Source organism: Hemiscyllium ocellatum, chromosome 4, assembly GCF_020745735.1.
Source record: "Hemiscyllium ocellatum isolate sHemOce1 chromosome 4, sHemOce1.pat.X.cur, whole genome shotgun sequence".
NCBI classification, from domain to species: Eukaryota; Metazoa; Chordata; class Chondrichthyes; order Orectolobiformes; family Hemiscylliidae; genus Hemiscyllium; species Hemiscyllium ocellatum.
Genome location: NC_083404.1, coordinates 72,638,460 through 72,660,398, shown reverse-complemented (window position 1 = coordinate 72,660,398; position 21,939 = coordinate 72,638,460). Strand labels below are relative to the sequence as shown.

The following is a 21,939-nucleotide window of genomic DNA, read 5'->3' as shown; positions in this document are numbered from 1 at the left end:
TCAATTCGTTATGATCCTGGCTGAGGAGAAAGGGATTGGCTCCATTTCTTTATGGACTCTTTCACCATCCATCCCAGTTTCAGTTGATTAATGTAAGAGAAAAGATCCACACTCTCATGCATTTCTTTCCTGATTCCATTGTATATTTATATTTAAAAGAAAATTTATATTTTAAAAGAAGCTGGGTTTTCTTGAGATAAAGGAAGAGTACATATAACGTGAGTAAAGAAATGCAACACAAACACACATTAAAAAATAAGAAGTGATTAAAAAGATAATAGTGAAGTAATTCAATCTTTGGTTTGTCCATGCAGAGTAAAGAGTGAAACATTGGAGCTGGTATGCTGAAAGAATTTTGTGGCACTGGCTCTGACAGTTGTGCAGTTAATTAGGAGTGAGCCTTACATCAGAGCTGCATAAGGTGTTGGAGGGAATTCTGAGGAACAGGATTTAAATGCATTTGGAAAGGCAAGAACTGGTTAGGGATAGTCAACATGGCTTTGTGCATGGGAAATCATGTCTCTAATTTGATTGAGTTTTGTTTTGAAATAGTGACAAAAGCAGCTGATGGAGGCAGAATAGTAGGCGTTTGTCTATAGTGACTCCAGCAAAACATTTGACAAGGCTCTGTACAGTAGACTAGTTAGTAAGATCAGAACACATGGGATCCAGGGGAACTAGCCAATTGGATTCAAAATTGGCTTGAAAGTAGGAGACAGACAGTGGTGGTAGGCTGGAGGCCTGTGACCTGCAGTGTGCCACAAAGATTTTTGATTTATCAATTAGTTGTAAGGTGTTGTCCAATTTCATATTTGACTATCACTTGCTTTGAGCACTTAGAGAGAGATAGAGAAAATTCTGTACTTTTCCTTTTTACCATCTAGCACAGTGGTGACTTGTAGTTGTCTTTTAGTTGTAACCATCACAACACACTCTTGTACAGTTGCACTAGAACACCAGATCAGCACACATGCACACATGCACTCTGTGTTAGGTGCAGTTAGTTTTCTTTTAAACTCTCGGGTATTTTTGGCAGAAGAAATAGACACATCTTTCGCCAAGATGCTTTCTATTATCCCACAGTCTGTGGATGTAACTCACAGGAAATGGTTCAAGATTTTGCATTGCATCTCCTCCTTTGAAGTGTTTCTCTGAAATATCTAGACACTCTTCCAGGTATGGATTCATGGTCTCTCTCAAGGCTAGATGTAATCCACACAGGAATATTATAGACAGTCACTAAGTTGCATTCTCAATGATCTCTGCCCCGCATTTTATTTTTTAAAAAAGTTTCAAACAGAGCAGTTCTGTATTTCCATAAGTAATCTGTGGTTAGAATCTGTTCTTTTGACATCATTGAAGTCTTCACTTAATACCACAAGATTGCATATCATACAAGAAACTCCTCCAAAATGAAAATAAAATAACTTCAAAGATTGGCATAACTTTATGTACAGAAATCAATAGTTTGGTGTAAATATTTATTTTGTTATGAAAGGTTTTAGTCAGAGGTGAGTGTGTACCACAATTATAAATGCCAAAACCTACCTTATGATTTTTTCATTTCTCCACCCGAAGACAAATCCAACCTTTGTTGCCATGAGCTCCATTACTGATTGGACAAGGAAGCAGATCTGAAATGCACCTGTGCTGGAACAGGCATCGAATCCCATACTGTTAGCACACCACACTAACCATTTAGCCAACAACCAATGTCTCCTCTCCTCGATTTGCGGTGGTTAGACATTGCAATTTGAGGCAATGAATAGGCTCTTATTTTGAGGCTCTTATTTTCTGTCCATTTCACTGATGATCAGGAATCTATCCTGCTCATTGTGTCTACCTATGGTATATGTTAGAATAATTTGCAGATGAATATTTGGATGCCTGTTGGATTCCTTTTGAGTGCAATTTCCTTGGCCGTCGAGTCCTAGAGTAGGACTTCAATCCCAGAGTTATGGCTCAGAGGCAGGAACATTACCCACTGAGCCACAAGACCACCATTCTTAATAGCTTCTTATGAAGATATCATAAATATATATTAGAAGCTCATCTGGGATGGCTGAGAAGACAAAAATACAACGATGTTGCAACAGTTCAAATTAGCCAAAGCAGTCACTTTATAACAATTTTACTACAATGTCAAAACCAGTGCATATCCACAATTTTAAAACTTCCTCACCTGAAGGCTTATTATCTGTTATCTCGCAAAAAATAATTCTAGCTCTAGTCCTGAAGCAAGGAGACTCACAAAAGTCATGAAAAATACGAGGGACAGGTGACTTTCTCAGTGAATTCCAAATTCAGGAACTATGAAGAATTGCTCAATACCAAAGGAAGGTTGCTAACTGTCCTTGGCATAGCAATTACAATGGGAAGTAATCATATCTTGTATAGAGTGCTGTAATATCCATAGACGGAGAATTTTGCTAATCTCCAAAAATGGACATGTCGATCATGCTTCACAATTAACCCATATGTATACATTGCACTGAAGGAAACAGTAATTTTGTGCTCCCTGCTGTTATACATGATTGCTATAAAGGCCACATATTTTCATCAAGAATGCCTTTGTGCTCTTTCTCATTAAAGAGGAAATGATAAAACCTTCAAACAACCATCATACCAATAAGTTCCCAAACACAACATGCATTTTTTTAGATTAGATTACTTACAGTGTGGAAACAGGCCCTTCGGCCCAACAAATCCACACCGACCTGCCGAAGCGCAACCCACCATACCCCTACATTTACCCCTTACCTAACACTATGGGCAATTTAGCATGGCCAATTCACCTGACCTGCACATCTTTGGACTGTGGGAGGAAACTGGAACACTCCGAGGAAACCCACGCAGACACAGGGAGAACATGCAAACTCCACACTGTCAGTCGCCTGAGGTGGGAATTGAACCCGGGTCTTTGATGCTGTGAGGCAGCAATGCTAACTGCTGTGCCACCGTGCCACCCACGATCAATTAATGATCAATTTAGGAACCAATGACATTTGTATTAATGTAGATGAAATTTGAAGTTCTAATTGCTTACTAAGAAAATAAAGATACAAACTTGCATTGTTTTTAACAAAGAATTTTTTAAAAATTGTACAAGTATGGTAACTGCTAAATGGTCAACACAATCAAATCAAAGTCCATAGATTCTCTTAGCAACTCACTCAAATGTCAGTGATTACTATGAGTTACACAAATCATTCAAACTCTGTCTTCTTGACAAGAGAACTCCACTATTCTACTTTAGAGAACTGGCCATTGGTTACCCTTCAACTGCAGTCCAGATTCAGCTCAAAGTCCCTCATTTCCTTTCCATAAAACATGTGCAGACAACAGGACTCCAACTCAGATTACCCAAACAACTGCTTAACTCCCAGATGTTCAATCTCTTCTCCGATTCCACATTCCATTGGATTGGCCAGCATCTAATCACTGACTAGTTGAACTAAACAGACAACCACTTGAATGTACCTCAGATTAACTAAGGATGGGCTAAAAAATGAGCCTTTCATGGGATGGTTATATTCCATGAAATAATTTATTTTTAAAAGTCTATGTTTAAATCAAGGCTGTGCTGAGTTCTGGAGCCAAACATTTGGCAGAAGTGGAACTCAGTACTGGTGAGTAAGTTATTTGTTAACTCATGTTGGATGGCAGTATCAATAACATCTTTTCTCATTTAGTGTTGAATGAGAGGATATTGATAGAGTGTGATGAAATGTGACTTTAAGAGGGATTTGTTCTGCCCAGTTGCCCTTATAGCATGTCTCTCTAAGAAGACACTGAGGATTACAGATGTTGGACATTGTCAGAGTTGATAAAGCGTGGTGCTGAAAAAAGCACAGCAGGGCAGGCAATATCTGAGGAGCAAGAGAATCGATGTTTTGGGCAGGACCCTTCTTTAGGAAGGTAGGGGAGGGTGGGGGTTGAGATATCAATCGGGGAAATAGGGTGGGGCTAGGGAAAGGTAGGCATTAGGTGGGCAATAAGGTGATAGTAATAGGTTGGTGGGAAGGGTGGAGCGGAAAGGTAAGTCAAGTCAAGAGGGCAGATCTGAGTAAGAGTGTTGAATATGGGATGGGGTGGGGGATGGGAGATTTGGAAATGGTGAATTCTGTGGTCATGCTGTGTGTTTGTAGGCTCCTGAGGCAGAAGATGAGGTGTTCTTCCTCCATTTTATGGGTGGGCTTCAGCAGTCGGTAGAGGAGGCCCAGAATGGATATATCCTTCGGAGAGCTGAAGTGGATGGCCACTGGAAGGTAGTGTTCGTTAGTACGTATGGACCAGAGATGTTCCCTGAACTATTCCGTGGGTTAGTGCTTGGCCTCTCTAATGTGGAGGAGACCACGTTGAAACCACCAGATGCAATAACTGAGTTGGAGGATTTACAAGTAAATCTCTGCCAGATTTGAAATGATCCTTTCGGGCCTTGGTCGAAGGTAAGGGTGGAATAGGTTTTGCATCTCTTATGATGGCAGGGGAAGGTACCACAAGTGGGGAAGGCGTTAGGAATGTGAACCTAATGAGGCAGTCGTGGAGGAAATGGTCTGTACAGAATGCAGATAGGGGTGGGAAGAGAAATATATTTATGGGGGCGGGATCTGACTAAATGTGGCGAAAATGACAGAGGATGATGCACTGGATTTGGAGATTGGTAGTGTGAAATATGAGGACTGAGGGATTCTATCTTTGTTGGGGTTGGGGGGCAGAAGTGTGGAAAATGGAGGAGATATGATTGAGGACACCATTGATCACTGGCAAGGGAAAATTACGGTCCTTTTGGGATATCCTGGTATAAAACCACTCATCCTGAGAGCAGATATGGTGGAGGCAGAGGAATTGGTAATAAGGGATTGTGTTTTTGCAGGGGGGTGGTTGGGAAGAGGTGTAGTCCAGGTAGATGTTGGTGTTCGTCGGTCACTGCAGATGGAGACCAGAGTGGTCCTGTAAGGGAAGGGAGGTATTGGAGATGGACCAGGTGAATTTGAGGTCAGGGTGGAAGGTGTTGGATTAGTAAATGAACTATTCAAACTCCTCATGGGAGCACATGGCAGCACCAATACAGTCATCAATGTAGTGGGGGAAAAGATGGGGTTTGGTGCCAGTGTAGCTAGGGAAGAGGGATTGTGCCATATATCCTACGAAGAGGCAGCATAGTTGGGACCCATGTGTGTGCTCATGGTTATACCTCTGGTCTGTAGGAAGTGAGAGGAAGGAAGGAGAAGTTGTTGACGTTACGGACCAGTTCTGCCAATCAAATTAGGGTGTTGGTGGAGGGACACTGGGTGAGTCATGGAGAGGAAGAAACTGGGGCTTTTAGGCCTTCCTTTGAGGACTTCTGGTATAAAGGGGCTGGAAGATGAGGTGTTGGGAGCTGGGAAATCGGTAGTCATGGAGGACTTGTTGAAGGTGAAAGGTGTCTTGAACTTATGTAGAGAGTTCCTGGACCAAGGAGGACAGGAATGTGTTGAGAAAGTGGAGATAAGTTCAGGAGGGCAACGAGCAGTCAAAGACAATCGGTCAACCAGGGCAGTCAAGTTTGTGAATATTTCGCAAGAGATAGAACCAGATGGTGGGGGGTTGGGGGACTATGAGGTTAGATGCTGAGGGTGGGAGATCATCTTTGGTGATGAGATTGTGGATGGTCTTGGAGATGATAGCTTGGTGATGCGAGCTGGAGTCATGGCCAAGGGGGCAGTAGGATGAGGTGTCGGCAAGTTGGCTCCTGGCTTCAGTGATGTAGAGATCAGTGCGCCACACTACCACCATGCTTCCCTTGTTAGCTGGTTTGATGGTGAGATTGTGGTTGGAACAGAGGGAGTGGAGGTCTGCGTGTAGCGAAGGCGGGAGGTTGGAGTGGGTGGAGAGATTGTGGTGGTTAATGTCACAATGGCAATTGGAAGTGAGGGAGGGTAACTTGCTAACACAGAGTGTCTTGGATTATGGAGTGAGTTGGAGGCAGGAGAAGGGGTCCATGGAGGGTGGAGGGAGTCATGATTGAAAAAGTAGGCATGGAGATGATGGAAAAAGAGTTCAACATTGCAGTGTGTCCAGAATTCACTGACATGGGGGCAGAGTGGAATGATGGTAAGATCTTTGTTGAGGACTAACGATTTGTTGGGGGGAGAGTGGAGGGGGGTAATGGCTGGGACCTAGTGTGGTGCTGGAGTTGGGAGTGAAGGTGGAGACTGTCTCTAGAGTCAGGAGTAGGAGGTCACGTGACCAATGGTGATGACGCAGTCACATGACTGGCGTCCATGGACATGGCAGACAGCATTTGTGAGGAAGGAAGTAACATCATTGGTGGTGGTGAAAGTAGCATTATAGGTAGCATCTGTTACAAACTTGATGACGAGGTGTCTGCTACATAAAGCAGAGTAAATAGCTTTGAGCTTTTTAAAATTAGGGTTTTAGTTTTGCTTTCAGCTGTTAAAGTGTTTTTGGAGTTAAAGCTCTCTCACCACTGCTGCAAAAAAAGTTCAAGTTCTGTCTCTGCTGCTAGATTCATTCTTTTGGTTTTTCTTTTCTCTGAAGTTTGGAGATGGCGTGTCAGCGAATCTGTTTTGCTGAAATTGCCTTTGCCAAGGGCATGTTTCATGGATGCTGCCATATTGGAACAATTAATGAGTAGTAGTTAAATATTATTTCGCTAAGTATCTTGACAGAGTTTATGTTATGCCAATTCTTCTATTATTATTTCTACTTTAACTGCGATGTAAGAATAAGGTGTATTTTGCTGAAAGCCTATTAATTTGACCAATCAAATTGCATGTATAACACAGTGCTTTACACTTACCTTGAAATAAGACAAAAGTTAGGGTCCTTGTATCTCTTTGAAATGTTTTGAAAAGATTTGGGTTGGTTCGTAACAAATTAGGAGCTCTTGACAGGATCATAGTCTTGAATTCCAGGTTCAGTTTAGAGTTATTGGACTCAAAGACAGTGGGTGGTGAATGTTTGTGTTCTTTTCTGGGGTGATGCATTCATTTGGTTTAAATAGAGTGCCCCTTGTATAATACTAGTTTTATCAGGGGCTAAGAGTTTCTTGGGTGTGGAAGAAATCACTTAGAGTGGTTTATAGCAGGTGAGTAAGGCAGAGATTTCAGAATAGGCAGAAAAGCTGAATGTGAGGTTGCATGTGCCTGCGAGGAAAAGGGAGATAATTGCAGCAATAGCTCAACATTTATAATTGTCAGGGATGCAATCAGGATCTTTGGAAATAACTAAAATTCACATGCAAATGAAACAGTTTGATTATGAAAAGAAATTCAAACAGTTTGAATTATGGTTGAAAGCAGAAGAAAAAGTAGAGAAAGAATACTCCAGCAGAAGAAAAAGAAAGAATAGCCCTTGCAGAAGAAAGGGATAAAGTATGATGATTCTGTCATTTTAAGGTTATTTTGTCCTTGGGACTTTTCTTCAAAATAAAACCAAAGGTGGAGGTGCCAAAGAGACTAGTTTAACAATGGAAGGGGAGTGGCCAGTTCTCCCAGTTCAGGTTTCTCTGGTTTGTTTTAGCTGTAGTAGTCCCAAGATGTGGGCGTCCAGGGAGTTTCAAGCTCCAGGAAAGAATTCCTCTGACTTTCTTCTGAAATCTCTCTGGATGCTGCTCCCTCCTGCCTGTAAGAATCTGTGTTTGAGTTTACCTTTTTGCCAAGGGTTGTGTTTATGGAATGTTACTGCATTAGAACAGTTAATTAGTTAAGCTGCTGTATTGAGTCGGTTAAGTTTTTCTAAATTCCGCTTCCTTTTGTTCATGTTTCAAGGAAAAGGATAAAGGAAGTTTGAACTTCAGAAGCTAACAATTAAACAGGAAAGTTAGCTTAAAAGGTGAAGGTAGGCCCAGTGAGGAGGATAGTGATGATGAGCCAACCTATCATAGCCAAAGGCCTGGTGAGGATCTGTTTAAGTATATCCAAACATTACCTAAATTTGGTCAGAAGGATGTCGAAGCCTTTTTCATCTCATTTGAGAAAGTGGCTAAACAAATGAAGTGGCCTGTGACTGGATGGGTTTTGTTGATCCAAACATAGTTGGTATGTCAGCTAGAGAGGTATTTGCATCACTATCAGAGGTGGTGTCTGGGGACTACTGTATAAGGAGGTGAAGAAAGACATTTGAAGTGCATATGAGCTTGTGCCAGAAGTCTGCAGACAATGTTGCAAGAATCTAAGGAGGGGTGGGGGGGATCCCTGGTCAGACATACATTGGGTTTGAAAGGATCAAAGTAATTTTGACAAGTGGATAAGGGGATTAAAAATAGATCAAACATATCACACTCTTATCATAGAATCCCTACAGTGTGGAGACAGGCCCTTCAGTCCAAGAAGTCCACACCGACTCTCTGAAGGGTAACCCATGCAAACCCATTCTCCTACCCTATTGTCCTATATTTACCCTTGATCAATGCACCGAGCCTCCACATCCCTGAACATTACTGGCAATTTAGCATGGGCAATTCATTTCACCTGACCTGCACATTTTTGGATGGTGGGAGGATACCTAAGTACCCAGAGGAAACCCATGCAGACACAGGAGAATGTGTAAACTTCACAGTCACCAGAGGCTGGAATCAAACAAGACCTCTGGTGCTGTGTGGCAGAAGTGCTAACCACTCAGAGATGATTATTTTGGAGGAGCTCAAAAATTCACTTCCTAAGGTAGTGAGAACTTATGTGGAAGCACAAAGAGTTAAATGATAAGATTAACAGCTGAATTGGTCCATAAATCAGAGTTTGACTTCTGACATCGATTTCAATCCATGAGGGAGAACTCCTCAGATGGTAAGGGAAAAATAGATCTGAGTTAAGATAGCTTACCACAGGTCAAAAAGGAAACCCATGAAGGGGGAAGAAAAGTTAAAAGGCTGAGGTGTTTTCACTGCAATAAAGTAGGTCAAATGAAGCAGTGTTGGCGGTTTAGAAAAAAGCATTGGAAAGAAGGATGGTGGAAAACAGGATAAGCCAGTGAATTTTGTTAACGTAGTAAAGGAAAGAACAGTGGAGGCTAAAAAGCTGCACAAGAATGTACAAACCTGGTCAGTTGGTTTTGAAGGAAGTGCCAGATCTTCTTAAACTATTTACTTGCGAAGGTAAAGATTGCTTGCCTGGGCCAGGAACAACATGTAAAGAAGTTACAGTATTAAGAGAAACAGAATCATGTAAATTTTTGATGTTGAGAGATGTGATATATAACTCAGAATTACTATTGGCAAAAAATGTGCTAGTACTTGGAATTCATGGTGAGATGAAAAGTGATCTATTATGTAGATGGTGATCTATTAAGGGCGGCACGGTGGCTTAAGGGCGGCACGGTGGCACAGTGGTTAGCACTGCTGCCTCACAGCGCCAGGGACTTGGGTTCAATTCCCGCCTCAGGCGACTGACTGTGTGGAGTTTGCACGTTCTCCCCGTGTCTGCGTGGGTTTCCTCCGGGTGCTCCGGTTTCCTCCCACAGTCACAAAGATGTGCGGGTCAGGTGAATTGGCCATGCTAAATTGCCCGTAGTGTTAGGTAAGGGGTATATGTATGGGTGGGTTGCGCTTCGGCGGGTCAGTGTGGACTTGTTGGGCTGAAGGGCCTGTTTCCACACTGTAAGTAATCTAATCTAAGTAATCTAATCTAATCTAGACTGAGATTGGACGGCCAGGAGAAAAATGGAGAAGTGGTGATAAGAGTACTAGAGAAAATCTCGGTTCCAGGAACACAATTTGTCTTTGCTAACGACATTACAGGTAGGAGTGCTGCCCACTGTGGTTGAAAGTCCAGTGGAGAAACAGGCCACTGGGATTTTTCTGGACTCTGTGATAACAAGGTCACAAAGCCACAAGTTGAAACAGGAGGAGAAATCAATGAATACACACAAAGAAATGGAAGTAGAATTATTAGAAACCATGCTTGATTGAATGGTTGAGCCAAAACAAGGACAGAGGGAAGACAAAATGGATATTTTTAGCTCTGAGAAATTAACTGATTTACAACATGAAGATGAAAAATTCAAGCAATAGTATCAAAATGTGTACACAGAAGGAGGTGTGTTTTCCCAAATGTTACTATCTTAAAAATGAAACCTTAATGAGGAAATGCAGACCATCACATATTCAGGTGGATGAGAAATGGGCAGAAGTTCATCATGTTGTGTTAGATACATAAAAGATTAAAAATCACACAACACCAGGTGATAGTCCAACAGGTTTAATTGGAAGCACACTAGCTTTCAGAGCGACGCTCTGTCATCAGGTGGTAGTGGTTTTAATATGTTTTGGGTGGAAGCTGGAGAAGTGTAGCATTGTGAGGTTGTCTGTGGGTTTGCGGTAGAATGTGGTGCTGAGGTATCCATCCTTGATGGAGACACATGTGCCCAAGAATGAGACAGATAGTTGAGAGTAGTCCATGGTGAGTTTGATGGTGGGATGAAACTTGTTGATGTCACTGTGTAGTTTTATCAGTGACTCCTCGCCATGGGTCCAGAGGAAGAAAATGTCGTCAATGTACTTGGTGTACAATGTTGGTTGGAGATCCTGCATAGAGAAGTCATTGTGTTCGAACCTGTGCACAAAAACGTTGGCATATTGCGGTGCAAATCTGGTCCCCATGGCTGTTCCATGTGTCTGGAGGAAGAACTGGTTGTCAAAGGTGAAGACGTTGTGATCAAGGATAAAGCAGATGAGTTGTAGGATGGTGTTTGGAGATTGGCAGTTGTTGGTGTTGAGTACTGAGGCTGTTTCCACGATGCCATCATTGTGGGGGACACTGGTGTAGAGTGCGGAAACGCCCATTGTGATAAGGAATGTTCCCGGTTCAACTGGTCCGTGGGTGCTGAGTTTCTGTAAGAAATCCGTAGTGTCGCGACAGAAGCTGGAGATCCCCTGTACAATAGGTTTCAAGATGTCTTCCACATAGCCGGAGAGATTCTCACATAGGGTCCCATTGCTCGACATGATGGGATGTCCCGGTGTGTTGGCTTTGTGCACCTTTGGAAGCCACTACGACCTGATGAAGGAGCATCGCTCCGAAATTAAACCTGTTGGACTATAACCTGGTGTTATGATTTTTAACTGTGTATACCCCAGTCCAACACCGGCATCTCCAAATCATTACATAAGAGGTGTTGTGGGTAGCACGTGAATTACCAGTAGGAGGTCATTTAGGGATAAGAAAAACTCAAGTCAAAAGACAAAAACATTTTACTGGCTTGGAGTACGTAGGGATGTAGTTGAATTTTGCCAGACATGTCATACATGTCAGGTGATTGGAAAACCTCAGGCAGTAATAAAACTAGCACCTTTAATAACCATTCCTGCATTTAAGAACCTTTCACAAGGGTCTTAATTGATTGATTGTGTAGAACGCCTACCTAAAGCAAAAGGTAGGAATCAGTATTTGTTAACAATAATGGATGTGTCCACTAGATTTTCAGAGGCCATTCCATTACACAATATCACAGCTAAAAGGATTGTAGCAATTACTGAATTTTTTCACTAGATATGGACCCTCCACAGTGATACAATCATCAGATCAAGGGTAAAATTTTACATTCAAGTTATTCAGGGAAATTAGGAATAAAACAATTCAAATCCACTGCATACCACTGAGAATTGCAGGGATTGGTAAAAAAGGGGCATCAAATTTTAAAGACTATTTTAAGGGATTATAATCAAGACTATCCAGACGATTGGGACAAAGAAATTCTGTTTGTGCCTTTTGCCACTAGGGATGCACAAAATAAATTTTCCAAATTCAGTCCATTTGCATTAGTATTTTGGGCATGAGATGTCAGGACAAATGAGATCAATTAAAGATAAATTAGTGAGTCAGAATTCAGAGACCACATATTTGGATTATGTGTCAAATTTTAGAGAATAATTAAATAGAGCAGAGGAGCTGGCTAGGCAGCATTTAAAATATCATAGCTTATGATAAAATAGTTTTTGATTTCTTGTTTGCTTCCTGTCAATTTTGCTAATGGAGATAAAGTGTTAGTATTACTTCCAGTGATAGGTGAACGTTGAAAATTAAGGTTTAGAAGACTTTATCAAATCAGAAGGAGATTAAATGAGATTAGCTATTTAACAAGGACTCCAGTGTTAGTAATACCTAAGTATGAGATTCACGTGGATCATAACCATCACCATAAAATTATCAGTTTGAATGGCCCTGTTGAGTTAATTCTAAAACACTTGATTGGTCTGCGTGACAGCTTTCCCAATTTTTGCCTGAATCATCATTGACAAGTTTATTTTCCCCTTTCTTTTTGAAAGCGTTGTAAGGTATTTGTTTGCAACTGAGTAACAAGTTGAATTACTTTAGAATTAATACAAAACAGACAGACAGATTTTCAGGCTGCAGAATTTCATTTTGTAAGGCTATCAGTGAATTAGTTTCATTTTCATGACAATCCAGCAAGTTGAGAGATTATTTTTCTGGTATTAGTTTATACATTACCAAATTTACTCAATTCAACCTCAATTTATCATGATGGAATTTGAACTTAGTTTGTGGTCTGCTAGTTAGCAATGTAAGAATTACAATACCACACAACTGCCTTTTTTTTAATACCCCACACTCATGCACGAATATACATTGGCTGGAAAGATTCAGAGGAAATGGGCATGGATCAAAAGAGTTTATAGAATATGATCCATCATGATAAACCTGTTGCCATAAGATTAAAATGATTGCCTGAAAACCCTCCCAAATGACTGCCAGGGACTATTCCCACAAATACCAAGTTATCTTCAAATTCTTGATATTGACACTGGTTGGGCCACATTACTAAGTTTTACTTAAGCGGGGCTCTGCTGATCTTTAACATTTTGAGGATGTAACCCCAAAGAAAGCTTCCTCAAATCCTTCCACCAACCTGTAAGAGAAAAAACACCTTTACAGGCCATGTCCAAACTATTATTGGATAATTAATTTGAATTTGTTGTTCGTAGATACTAATACACTTTAGATCAAATGGAGCTGCAGCAGAACTGTTTTATTATTGTAAATTTGCTTATAAAAATGCAGAATATCTGGCACAATAAATAATATTCGCTTTTAAAGCATTTCTTTGGATGTAAAGATTAAACTCTAAAATGTTTACTGCAGCTTTAGGTTTTGAACACTATCTTACATACCTATATGTAGTATGTAAATACATGGATAATTATATACATTGTAAGCAACATGTTTCAATTGTGAACAGGACAGTTGCTGAAATACAAAAATGTCCAGAAGTCCAATTTGGAATGCAGTTACCTTCTACTATTCCATCACTTTTTGACTTAAAGTAAAATATTCTTTAAATAAGTTGCATTAAATATCTAATTCTGTTTACATTTCTTAACATTCACTCAATCTGCTTAAATTTTCCATCTTACTGATGTAAGCTGGGGCGGGGGGGTGGGGGAGGAGATGTGGTTGCAAACTGTTGGTATTTTTCAGTCCTTTGAGAATGTACAAATGTCAAACAATAGATGTAACAACACTTCAGGGAGAATGCACAATGTTCAACAGTATTTCCACTATAAATGCGTTAGAATTCACGTGGTTCTAGCAAACCTCCACTATATAGAGATTGAGGGAATACTACTTTTTGATTGATTTTGATCAGATCTTAAAGCCTTCCAACAGGTTGCTTTTTTTTTGCTACAACCGCATAATGTATTGTGGCTTCATATGAAAGCCATGTCATTTAATCTTCTGGATGCTGGTAACTGCACTACATAATCACAGTACTAAACTAAGGAATGCGAAGTTCATTGTACAAAAGAACAGGTTTCGTATAAACAATGTGAAATAGCAGCAAAATACATGCTTTAAAGAGTGTTGAAGAAGTGTTCCCCATTGAATTTGCTTCAGTTAAGTTGTAACAATATAATTCACCCATGTGTTTACTTTCTTGTCTATGTATATATATTTACTTAGAGGGAGCTGATGATATAGCATCAGCAAGGAAGATGTCAGACAGCTCATTTTTAAATGTTGTCTTTATTTAATTCCCTAAGTGGGACACAGCAACCCTGTGCAAGTAAAGCAAATATGACTTTTGTTCTTACAAAACAGAAACACTATAGCTAAAAAGTTAAATAGAAAATGTAAAATTATATATACAAGAACGGATTTATAATCTAATGCTCTAATAATAGACTATGAAATCAAATAGCACTTGAAACAAGTTTGTAATGATGGTTAAAATGTATGACCTTCAAGAGTTCTGGGGCAGCACGGTGGCTCAGTGGTTAGCACTGCTGCCTCACAGTGCCAGGGACCCGGGTTCAATTCCCGCCTCGGGCAGCTTCTCATGCTCCCCGTGTCTGCATGGGTTTCCTCCAGGTGCTCCTGTTTCCTCCCACAATCACAAAGATGTGCAGGTTAGATGGATTGACCGTGTTAAATTTCCCGTAGTGTTAGGTGCAGGGGTAAATGTAAGGAAATGGGTCTGGGTGGGTTGCTCTTCGGAGGGTTGGTGTGGACTTTTGGGTTGAAGGGCCTGTTTCCACACTGTAGGGAATCTAAGACACTCCAGGATTAAGGGATAATGAAAGTGCTAAAAACATAGGTTATTTTGCACATTCTGTAGAGAAGGCTACAATTTACACAATACACCATATACCAGTGTGCTATAACAATAATGTAAAACATGTTATACATCTATAAAAAAGGAACTTTTTGGACAAATGAAAAAATAAATCAAAATTTTATGAAAATTCCACTTCTCAAGCAGCATGCACTTGCTTGTGCCTTAGTTGACATGAAACAATGTTTTAAAAGATAGCTGTATAAAGCTTAAGTTTAGAGGCAATTTGAATGTAGGAATTAAAGATAGTATCTATCCATGTTATTTTATTTATGGGATATCTCTTATTCTCAAAATGTGATGACTTGTCAACTAACACAGGATGAGCTAAATTAGTTGTCTTCCTTTGAAATGTTTTCCTCCAATTGTGTGGTGGGTTTTTCCTCTAGACAGCTTAGTTGTTTTACTTATTCTTAAACCATAAGAAATCCTAAAAAATAAAATTTTCTCTGGTTTAAATTTAAGTCAGAAGGTGTACTTAAATACAGGCATTTTTGATGTAAAGAACTGACCTTTCTTTATTAGTTGGCTAACAGATCGTACATTTGGATTTGTCATTCCACATACAGATTGTGTAAACATTCATGGGTATTTGTAAACAATTTACCCACTGGCTATCCTATCACCATTATTACCCTTTCAGCTATGCTGCAACCAAAGTTTCAGGTGCCCAGCCTGTGTGTCTGTGCAAGGAAGTCTAACTACAGGTTCCGCTATGGAACAAAAACAGAAGTTGTTGGAAAAGCTCAGAAGGCCTGGTAGCATCTGTGAAGAAAATGTTAACTCTGATTTCTCTTCACAGATGCTGCCAGACTTCAAACTTTTCCAGCAACTTCTGTCTTTTTCTTTCTGATTTACAGAATCCATAGTTCTTATGGTTTTCATTTAGTTTCAAATTTGGGATCTTTTCCAACTTGGTACTGCCACCAGAAAACCTCAGTTTTTGAAAGAGCATAATGGACAATAGGTTTTGTGTACTACATTCTGGAACTATTTACAATGAATTAATAATTGAAATATCATGTACAATATACATCTTAATTATCTGATTACTTCTGGCAAATGAAATGCCTTAATAATACATTTTCAGAAGTACCTCAAAACATCTATATAATTAGTATTGAGTTTTATGAAAACAAATCTGACTAGAACATTTGATTGTCTAATAAACCAATGTAATATAGATTGTTTACATGTTTTATAAATAAATAATGCAATGCATTAATATTCTAATTCCATGTACCTCCCCCACCAACACCCCCCAAAAATATCCTTCGATTGGGATCTATGAAATTCTGTAATTATTTTACAGGCGTTATCTTTTCAAGTTTTTTAAAACACATTTTTATTTAAAAGTTAAAACTATGCCATATTATTTTACAGTTAATTGACTTTAAGAACACTAGATAATTCTCTCATGTTTAAATAATCTGTCTACAAATCTGGTGGTGGGAGGGGTTTAGGAAAGCAAATCTTTCAGTAACACTTGCTGAATAATACATTGAATACATAATGCCTAATCCTGTTGCTGAGAAAATGTTCAATTAAGAGCCAAATACTAAGTACTGCTTAATCATAGTTCAAAACTCTAATGCATACATCTGAACTTAACTGCTAAATCTTTCACAAATTTAAGAATAGTAGCCTCACTATGTGAATGACCAAACATTAATGGGTGAATTGAACTCTCTCTTTGACCAGGAAATAGGATTTGACAGATTTTCCACTCCAGCTTATCCCAGAGTGAACTGATCATGCTCTCTTAATTAACAGCAGGCATTAGTGAAAGATAAATAACAGAGAAAGCTTTCAAAATGGAAACACACTCCCTAACTTATTTATATATTTCACTAAAACATAAATTCAGCAGCCAGGCCACTGAGTTGAAGAGAATCCTGCTGCAGGGTGCCCTGTGAATGCTCTTACACACAGAGCAACCACTTAGCCTGCCTGGACAACTTGACCCCATTGCGTCTGCCTCCAGGCACTTAAATTGGTCCCTGCCAATTAAGAAAACTAAAAGCCAAATTTTTCAATCATGACTCCACAAAAATGCCCAAAGGCTGAAGGGAAACAGAATTGAGGTAAGATGATGATGGGGCTAATTTTCAGTTTCATTTGCCTCTAATCCCAATTAGATGCAAATTCCTTCAAATTCCAAGAACAATTGACCAGAGCTAAGGATTACAGACAAAAAAAACTCATTGTTTAAAGAAAAAATTTGTTCCATCTAGTAACATTAATTATATTCTAAATCTCTAATGATAATACAATGCTGAATTTGAAAACTCTAAACGGAAGCACCACAAGGCATTATCTAAAATAATACCTCCAAAAAGATATAATTTCCAAGCTTCAGCTCTCATAATTAGAGATCCAACATATTTTAGTTTGAGGTGGTAGTACAATTATAAGTAGAAATTTGTTAATAGTAACTACATTTTCATAAGGTCATTCATGTAAAGAACTGAGATACCTTGACATTAAGTAAATGCTAGTATGATTTTATTCAATGCAGAAGGACTGTCAGGATTGGCAAGTCTCCTGTTGTTCTTTGGGTATCCATAACTGAAAGGTCTTATTTGCATGTCAGTCATTATTCTGCGATAGTCCTAAATGTAATGAGAAACCCGCATAGAGGAAAATAATCTACGTACTTCAGAGTTTCAAATTCATAATCAAATCCATGCAGCAAGAAACACTTTTCTGTTTGACAAATAATTAGGATCTCTTGGGACAATCCAAGTGTTAACTAAGTGCTCAATTGTGAACCATTGTTACTCAGATTTGCTGGGTGGAACTCTGCACCTCAAATTTCAACTACAAAATTAAAATGGAAGTATTGCATTAATCTATTGTTAGCAGTCAGATTCTGAACAGTGGAGCACCCCACAGATTCAAGGGTCACAGTGCTACTCTAACATGGGAAATTGGAAGAATGGAGAAAACCATGAATTGCAGACAGTTTGGCCTGACATCAGTCATAGATAATAGGTAGGAGTTTAATATTAACAATGGGATTTCACAAAGTCAACAAGGTTATTCTGGCTCTCCCTACATTTCATCTTCTTGGGCTTCAGGTTATTTTCATTAAGCAACATTCCATTAAGTAAATGCCCTAAAGAAGGTAATGAGATGGAAAGCATAGCTAATTGATGAATATGCATTAAATCAATGAGCATTTGTGAAAAGACCAAATATGTTAATATTTTAGGTGTCATTCGTTAACATTTTAGGTGTTACATAACATTTCTGCAAAGTTATACCAGAAGTGTTAACTTTTCTGTTCTCTCCATAAAGCCGTAGGCATATTGAGTGAGGCCATTCACTTAAGAGTTACATTTGGGTTCACTGTTTCCGACATGTTTTGTTTCTGAGCTAACAACTAACCAATAAAATAGATTGTAACACATCTTGCTAATGGATAATAACATTGCCTACTAAATGAAAAGCTTTTCACTTGTTAAATAGCTTACAGAGATTGACTAGCTGGTTAAATCATGATCAGTTAGACCAATATCTGCTACGAAAGCAATATATTTACTCCTTACCTAAACTAATTCCAACATTTGTAATAAAAACATAATACTAGAAATACTCAGCAAACCTAGCAGCATCTATGGAGATATTTCATCAAAACATATAACCAACCTGAAACATCAACTCTTCCTCACTTACACGTGCTGCCAGACATGAAGAATTTTCCAGCTTTTCTTTAAATTTTAGCTTTCAAGCCAATGCACATTTTTCTTTTGTTGTGTATTGTACAAGACAACAAATGGCACTCGTTATCTCAAAATAGAATGCAAGAATGGCATTAAGAAAACTCCAAATTAAACTCAGAATGAATTCAAGTACTGTGTTAAGTACTGATTGTAAGTACTGATACCTCTGAAGTGCACCTTTTCAAACTACAAATGCAAAAGAAATAAGTACAATTAATTTTTTAGTTCTGAGATTTAGTTTATCTATGGATAACAATTCCAATACAGTCTTCATTTCATCAATGAAAGATGAAATTCAAGTGTATTATGATGCTGCAGAAATGATAGTTAACATCAGTAATATGATAGAGGTAAACAAGGGTCAATTAAAATCTGAAGAAAATCAATTCAAAATGGTTGCCGTAACTTTAAATTTAAAGTAGACCAAGTAAGAATGAATGAATGAATGAATGAATGAATGAATGAGTGAAAGGATTCTCCAGGAATGTGCCAAGTGGTTTTTGGAGCAGCAAGTACTGAAAAAATTATTAAACAATAAATAGCCCAAAATATTTAGCTAAGCACATTGGCTAAATATGCTATTAAAATAAAAAAGAATATGTAGTTTTATGTAACAAATAAATAAGGATTCTACCAAAACATAACTTATTTGTCATTAGTTGATTCTATTCCTCTCTTTAAACTCTGCATAAATTTCAGAAATCATCTCTTTCACTGGTCTTGTTTTAAAGTAGGAGTTAATTGGAAAATACTCAATAGAATTTATAGCTAAACCAACAATCAAATGTAGGTGAATTTAAACCATCTTAGATGAATATGCATTATTAGCTTTTGTCAATTGTGTTCTGACATATTGAATATTCAAACAAACAGTTGAATAACTATTGCATAAATGCATAAATTTCATTGCTCATTTGAAATTTAAAATAAATTTAAAGGAATATAATTGCTAAGTGGTAAAACAGAATTCATGCTGGATTTCTATTGCAACATAGTAAATGAATTTCAATAAAGTCATAGCCAGAGTTTTTAAAATGCACTGTATTGAATTTGATGGCACTTATATGCTTTACAGATTTTCAAAGTGTTTCAGTTTGCATATAATTTAAATTAATCTATTCCCCATAACTTCTTTGGAGCATTTTGAATTTAAAAAAAAATTGCTAGGTTCTAGGTGGACAGATATGCCCCCAGTTTAAAAGGTACTTGATGTTGAAGCTTAAAATCACAATTAAGAACCACCAAAGGATCTAAAAAACAACTTCGTAAAATCATTTCGCATAGTAACATGGACATTAGTTTTAAATTTGAATAGTTTGTGTTTTTTTTAAACAAAGGAAAATGCACTGTGAATGTTGCAGTCACTCTAACTAAACCTGAAAGATTATTTTTTAATGCCTCAAAGTTACACCTATAAGAACCATCACTTAGTGTCGGATGAGGTGCTATGGAGCGTGTATTCTTTCCATAAAACTCTAGACTAGTCAATTTGACTCTATTAAAGGTAGATTAGATTCAAATCTCCTTACTAACCTGCAATGCATATTTATTATACATCAGCTGCTATACAGGATGTTCCCATCATCAATAAAAGTACAGAGTTTTGTGCTACCCATTTTTGCTCGTCTCCTGTGACAATTTACAAAGTAGCAAGATATTAGAAGCCAGTAAGAGTCTACAGTCCAATTCCTTAATATTCCATTTGGAAACTGACACCACAGAGAAGAATCTATGTAAAAGGAAGTGGATAAGAAAGTTGCATTGTCTATTGGAAAGCCTGGTGAAAACGTGGTAGCGTTGTTGTGCTTAAGCTAGTCGTGAAGACTGTAGATAAAGGATGTAGAGCATGGAGACCAATACTGTTTCCAGTTTCATGTGAATCCTGGCTCTGTGATACAAGAGGAAGGAGGGATGTGTGAGGTTCATCCTGTGTATAACACACTCCAGGATTGCCAAAAGAAACTGACTGATTGTATGCAGGACTATTAAGTGGCAAGAAACTTAACAACTGAGAAAAGTCTAAAGATGATGTATTCAGAGGTTCAGAGAGGAGCGTTGGACTTTTTGAAAGTAAAATATCCCCATATCCATCACCAAGAGACCCTGCCTGCAATTCCAAGCCCAGTTTTGATGAGGATGATTGAGTGTCATGGGAGGAGGAAAGCAAATCACTTTGTATATCCATTAAGTAACTATCTATTTCATTCTTTAATGGTTGTCCTTTTTCAGGCATTGCAATGGCATATGAGGTAGAGCCAAGGAAATATTTTGAGGAGAGTTCTTGAGGAGGCCGAATTGAAGATTCAATTTCTAGTGGGCAACTCACTCCTAAAGGTAATGGTGTGGAGACCATTTGGTTTGTTGACCCTAGCGTTTGCATTGTCTGAATATGGGCACTGTAAATATTCATTTGTAAAGCATTTGTAAATGGCCTAGTTGTCAGTTCACTGGAAACCACAGACATCACTGGTGTGAGCTCATCTTTTAAGGACAATGATGGATTAGAGCTAAATAGATCCACAAAATCTGGTGGTTCAGTTTTCACCTTCAGCAGCTCTTGAGAATGACTTTTTTTCATGTGGCGTGTCAAGTGGTCCTTCCGACCAAATCTCTGGGCACAGTACTGACAAAGGAAGTCTTTCCTTCCAGTGTGTACTACCATGTGTCTCCGAACATCTTTCCGTGTATAGAAACAACGGTCACAGTGGTCACACTGGTGTTTTTTTTCCTTCGTGCCACTTGACTTGCCAGCATGTGTCCTTAGGTGCTCCAGTAACACTCCTGTGCTTTCAAATGTTTGTAAGCAAACTTTACAGGTAAGGTCACCACTAGTTGCAGCATGTAGAGCCAGATGACGTTTATAACCAAGCTTTGTATTGTAGTTTTTCCCACATTCCTCACACTTGAAGGCTTCCTTGTTTGGATCATGAGTCTGTAGGTGGTTTTTTAGGTGATCTTTACGATGGAACATTTTCTCACAATAAGTACACTTGTGGGTCTTCTGAGGTGAATGGGTGGCCATATGCCTTGAATAGATACAAATGGTTATTGGTACTGAATTGATTAATTTAAATATCTGCATAAAAGTAAAGCACATCAGCTTTACTAGTTTCGAGTAGGCAATTAAACATGACACTATATTCCCCAAACATAAATGAACAGAAAATTTGGAATTAAATATTGCTGTAATCCTACTTCAGTTTATACATCCATATATATAAAAATAATTTAAAAGTTATAGAATGCATTAATGTTTTAAAAAGTCTAATTTATTCAAAGTTCAAAGCATATATCACTTTATATTTATCTTAACCCCAAAGATATTGGGCAGAAAGTATAAATAAATTATTGCCAATAAGAACATTTATAAACATCTAATCAGATGGCAGGCAGGCAGGAAGTGGTCAAACGAAGGAGCCGTGGTTTGCTAATGAAATTGCATCTCTTGTCAAGAAGGTGGCGGCTTATGTAAGGATGAGACATGAAGCCTCAAGGCACTTGACAGTTACAGGTTGGCCAGGAAAGACTTATACAGAGAGCTAAGAGGAGCCAGGAGGGGACAGGAAGTTGTTGGCAGGTAGCATCAAGAAAAACCCTAAAGGGTTTTTATTGGCATATCAGGAATAAAAGAATGACTAAA

The 21,939-nt window shown here is 38.6% G+C and overlaps 1 protein-coding gene across 8 annotated transcripts in view; it reads right to left on the bottom strand.

Annotated features, from left to right (window-relative positions):
• Positions 1–19,320: 19,320 nt before the first annotated feature.
• Positions 19,321–21,939, bottom strand: part of plag1 (pleiomorphic adenoma gene 1) — a 92,373-nt gene continuing 89,754 nt past the window's right edge. For all 8 annotated transcript variants that reach the window (XM_060823408.1, XM_060823403.1, XM_060823429.1 and 5 more), the window contains one exon: positions 19,321–21,325. In XM_060823408.1, coding sequence (XP_060679391.1) covers positions 20,065–21,325 — 1,261 coding nt within the window. In that variant the 3' untranslated portion in view covers positions 19,321–20,064. The remainder of the gene's footprint in view (positions 21,326–21,939) is intronic.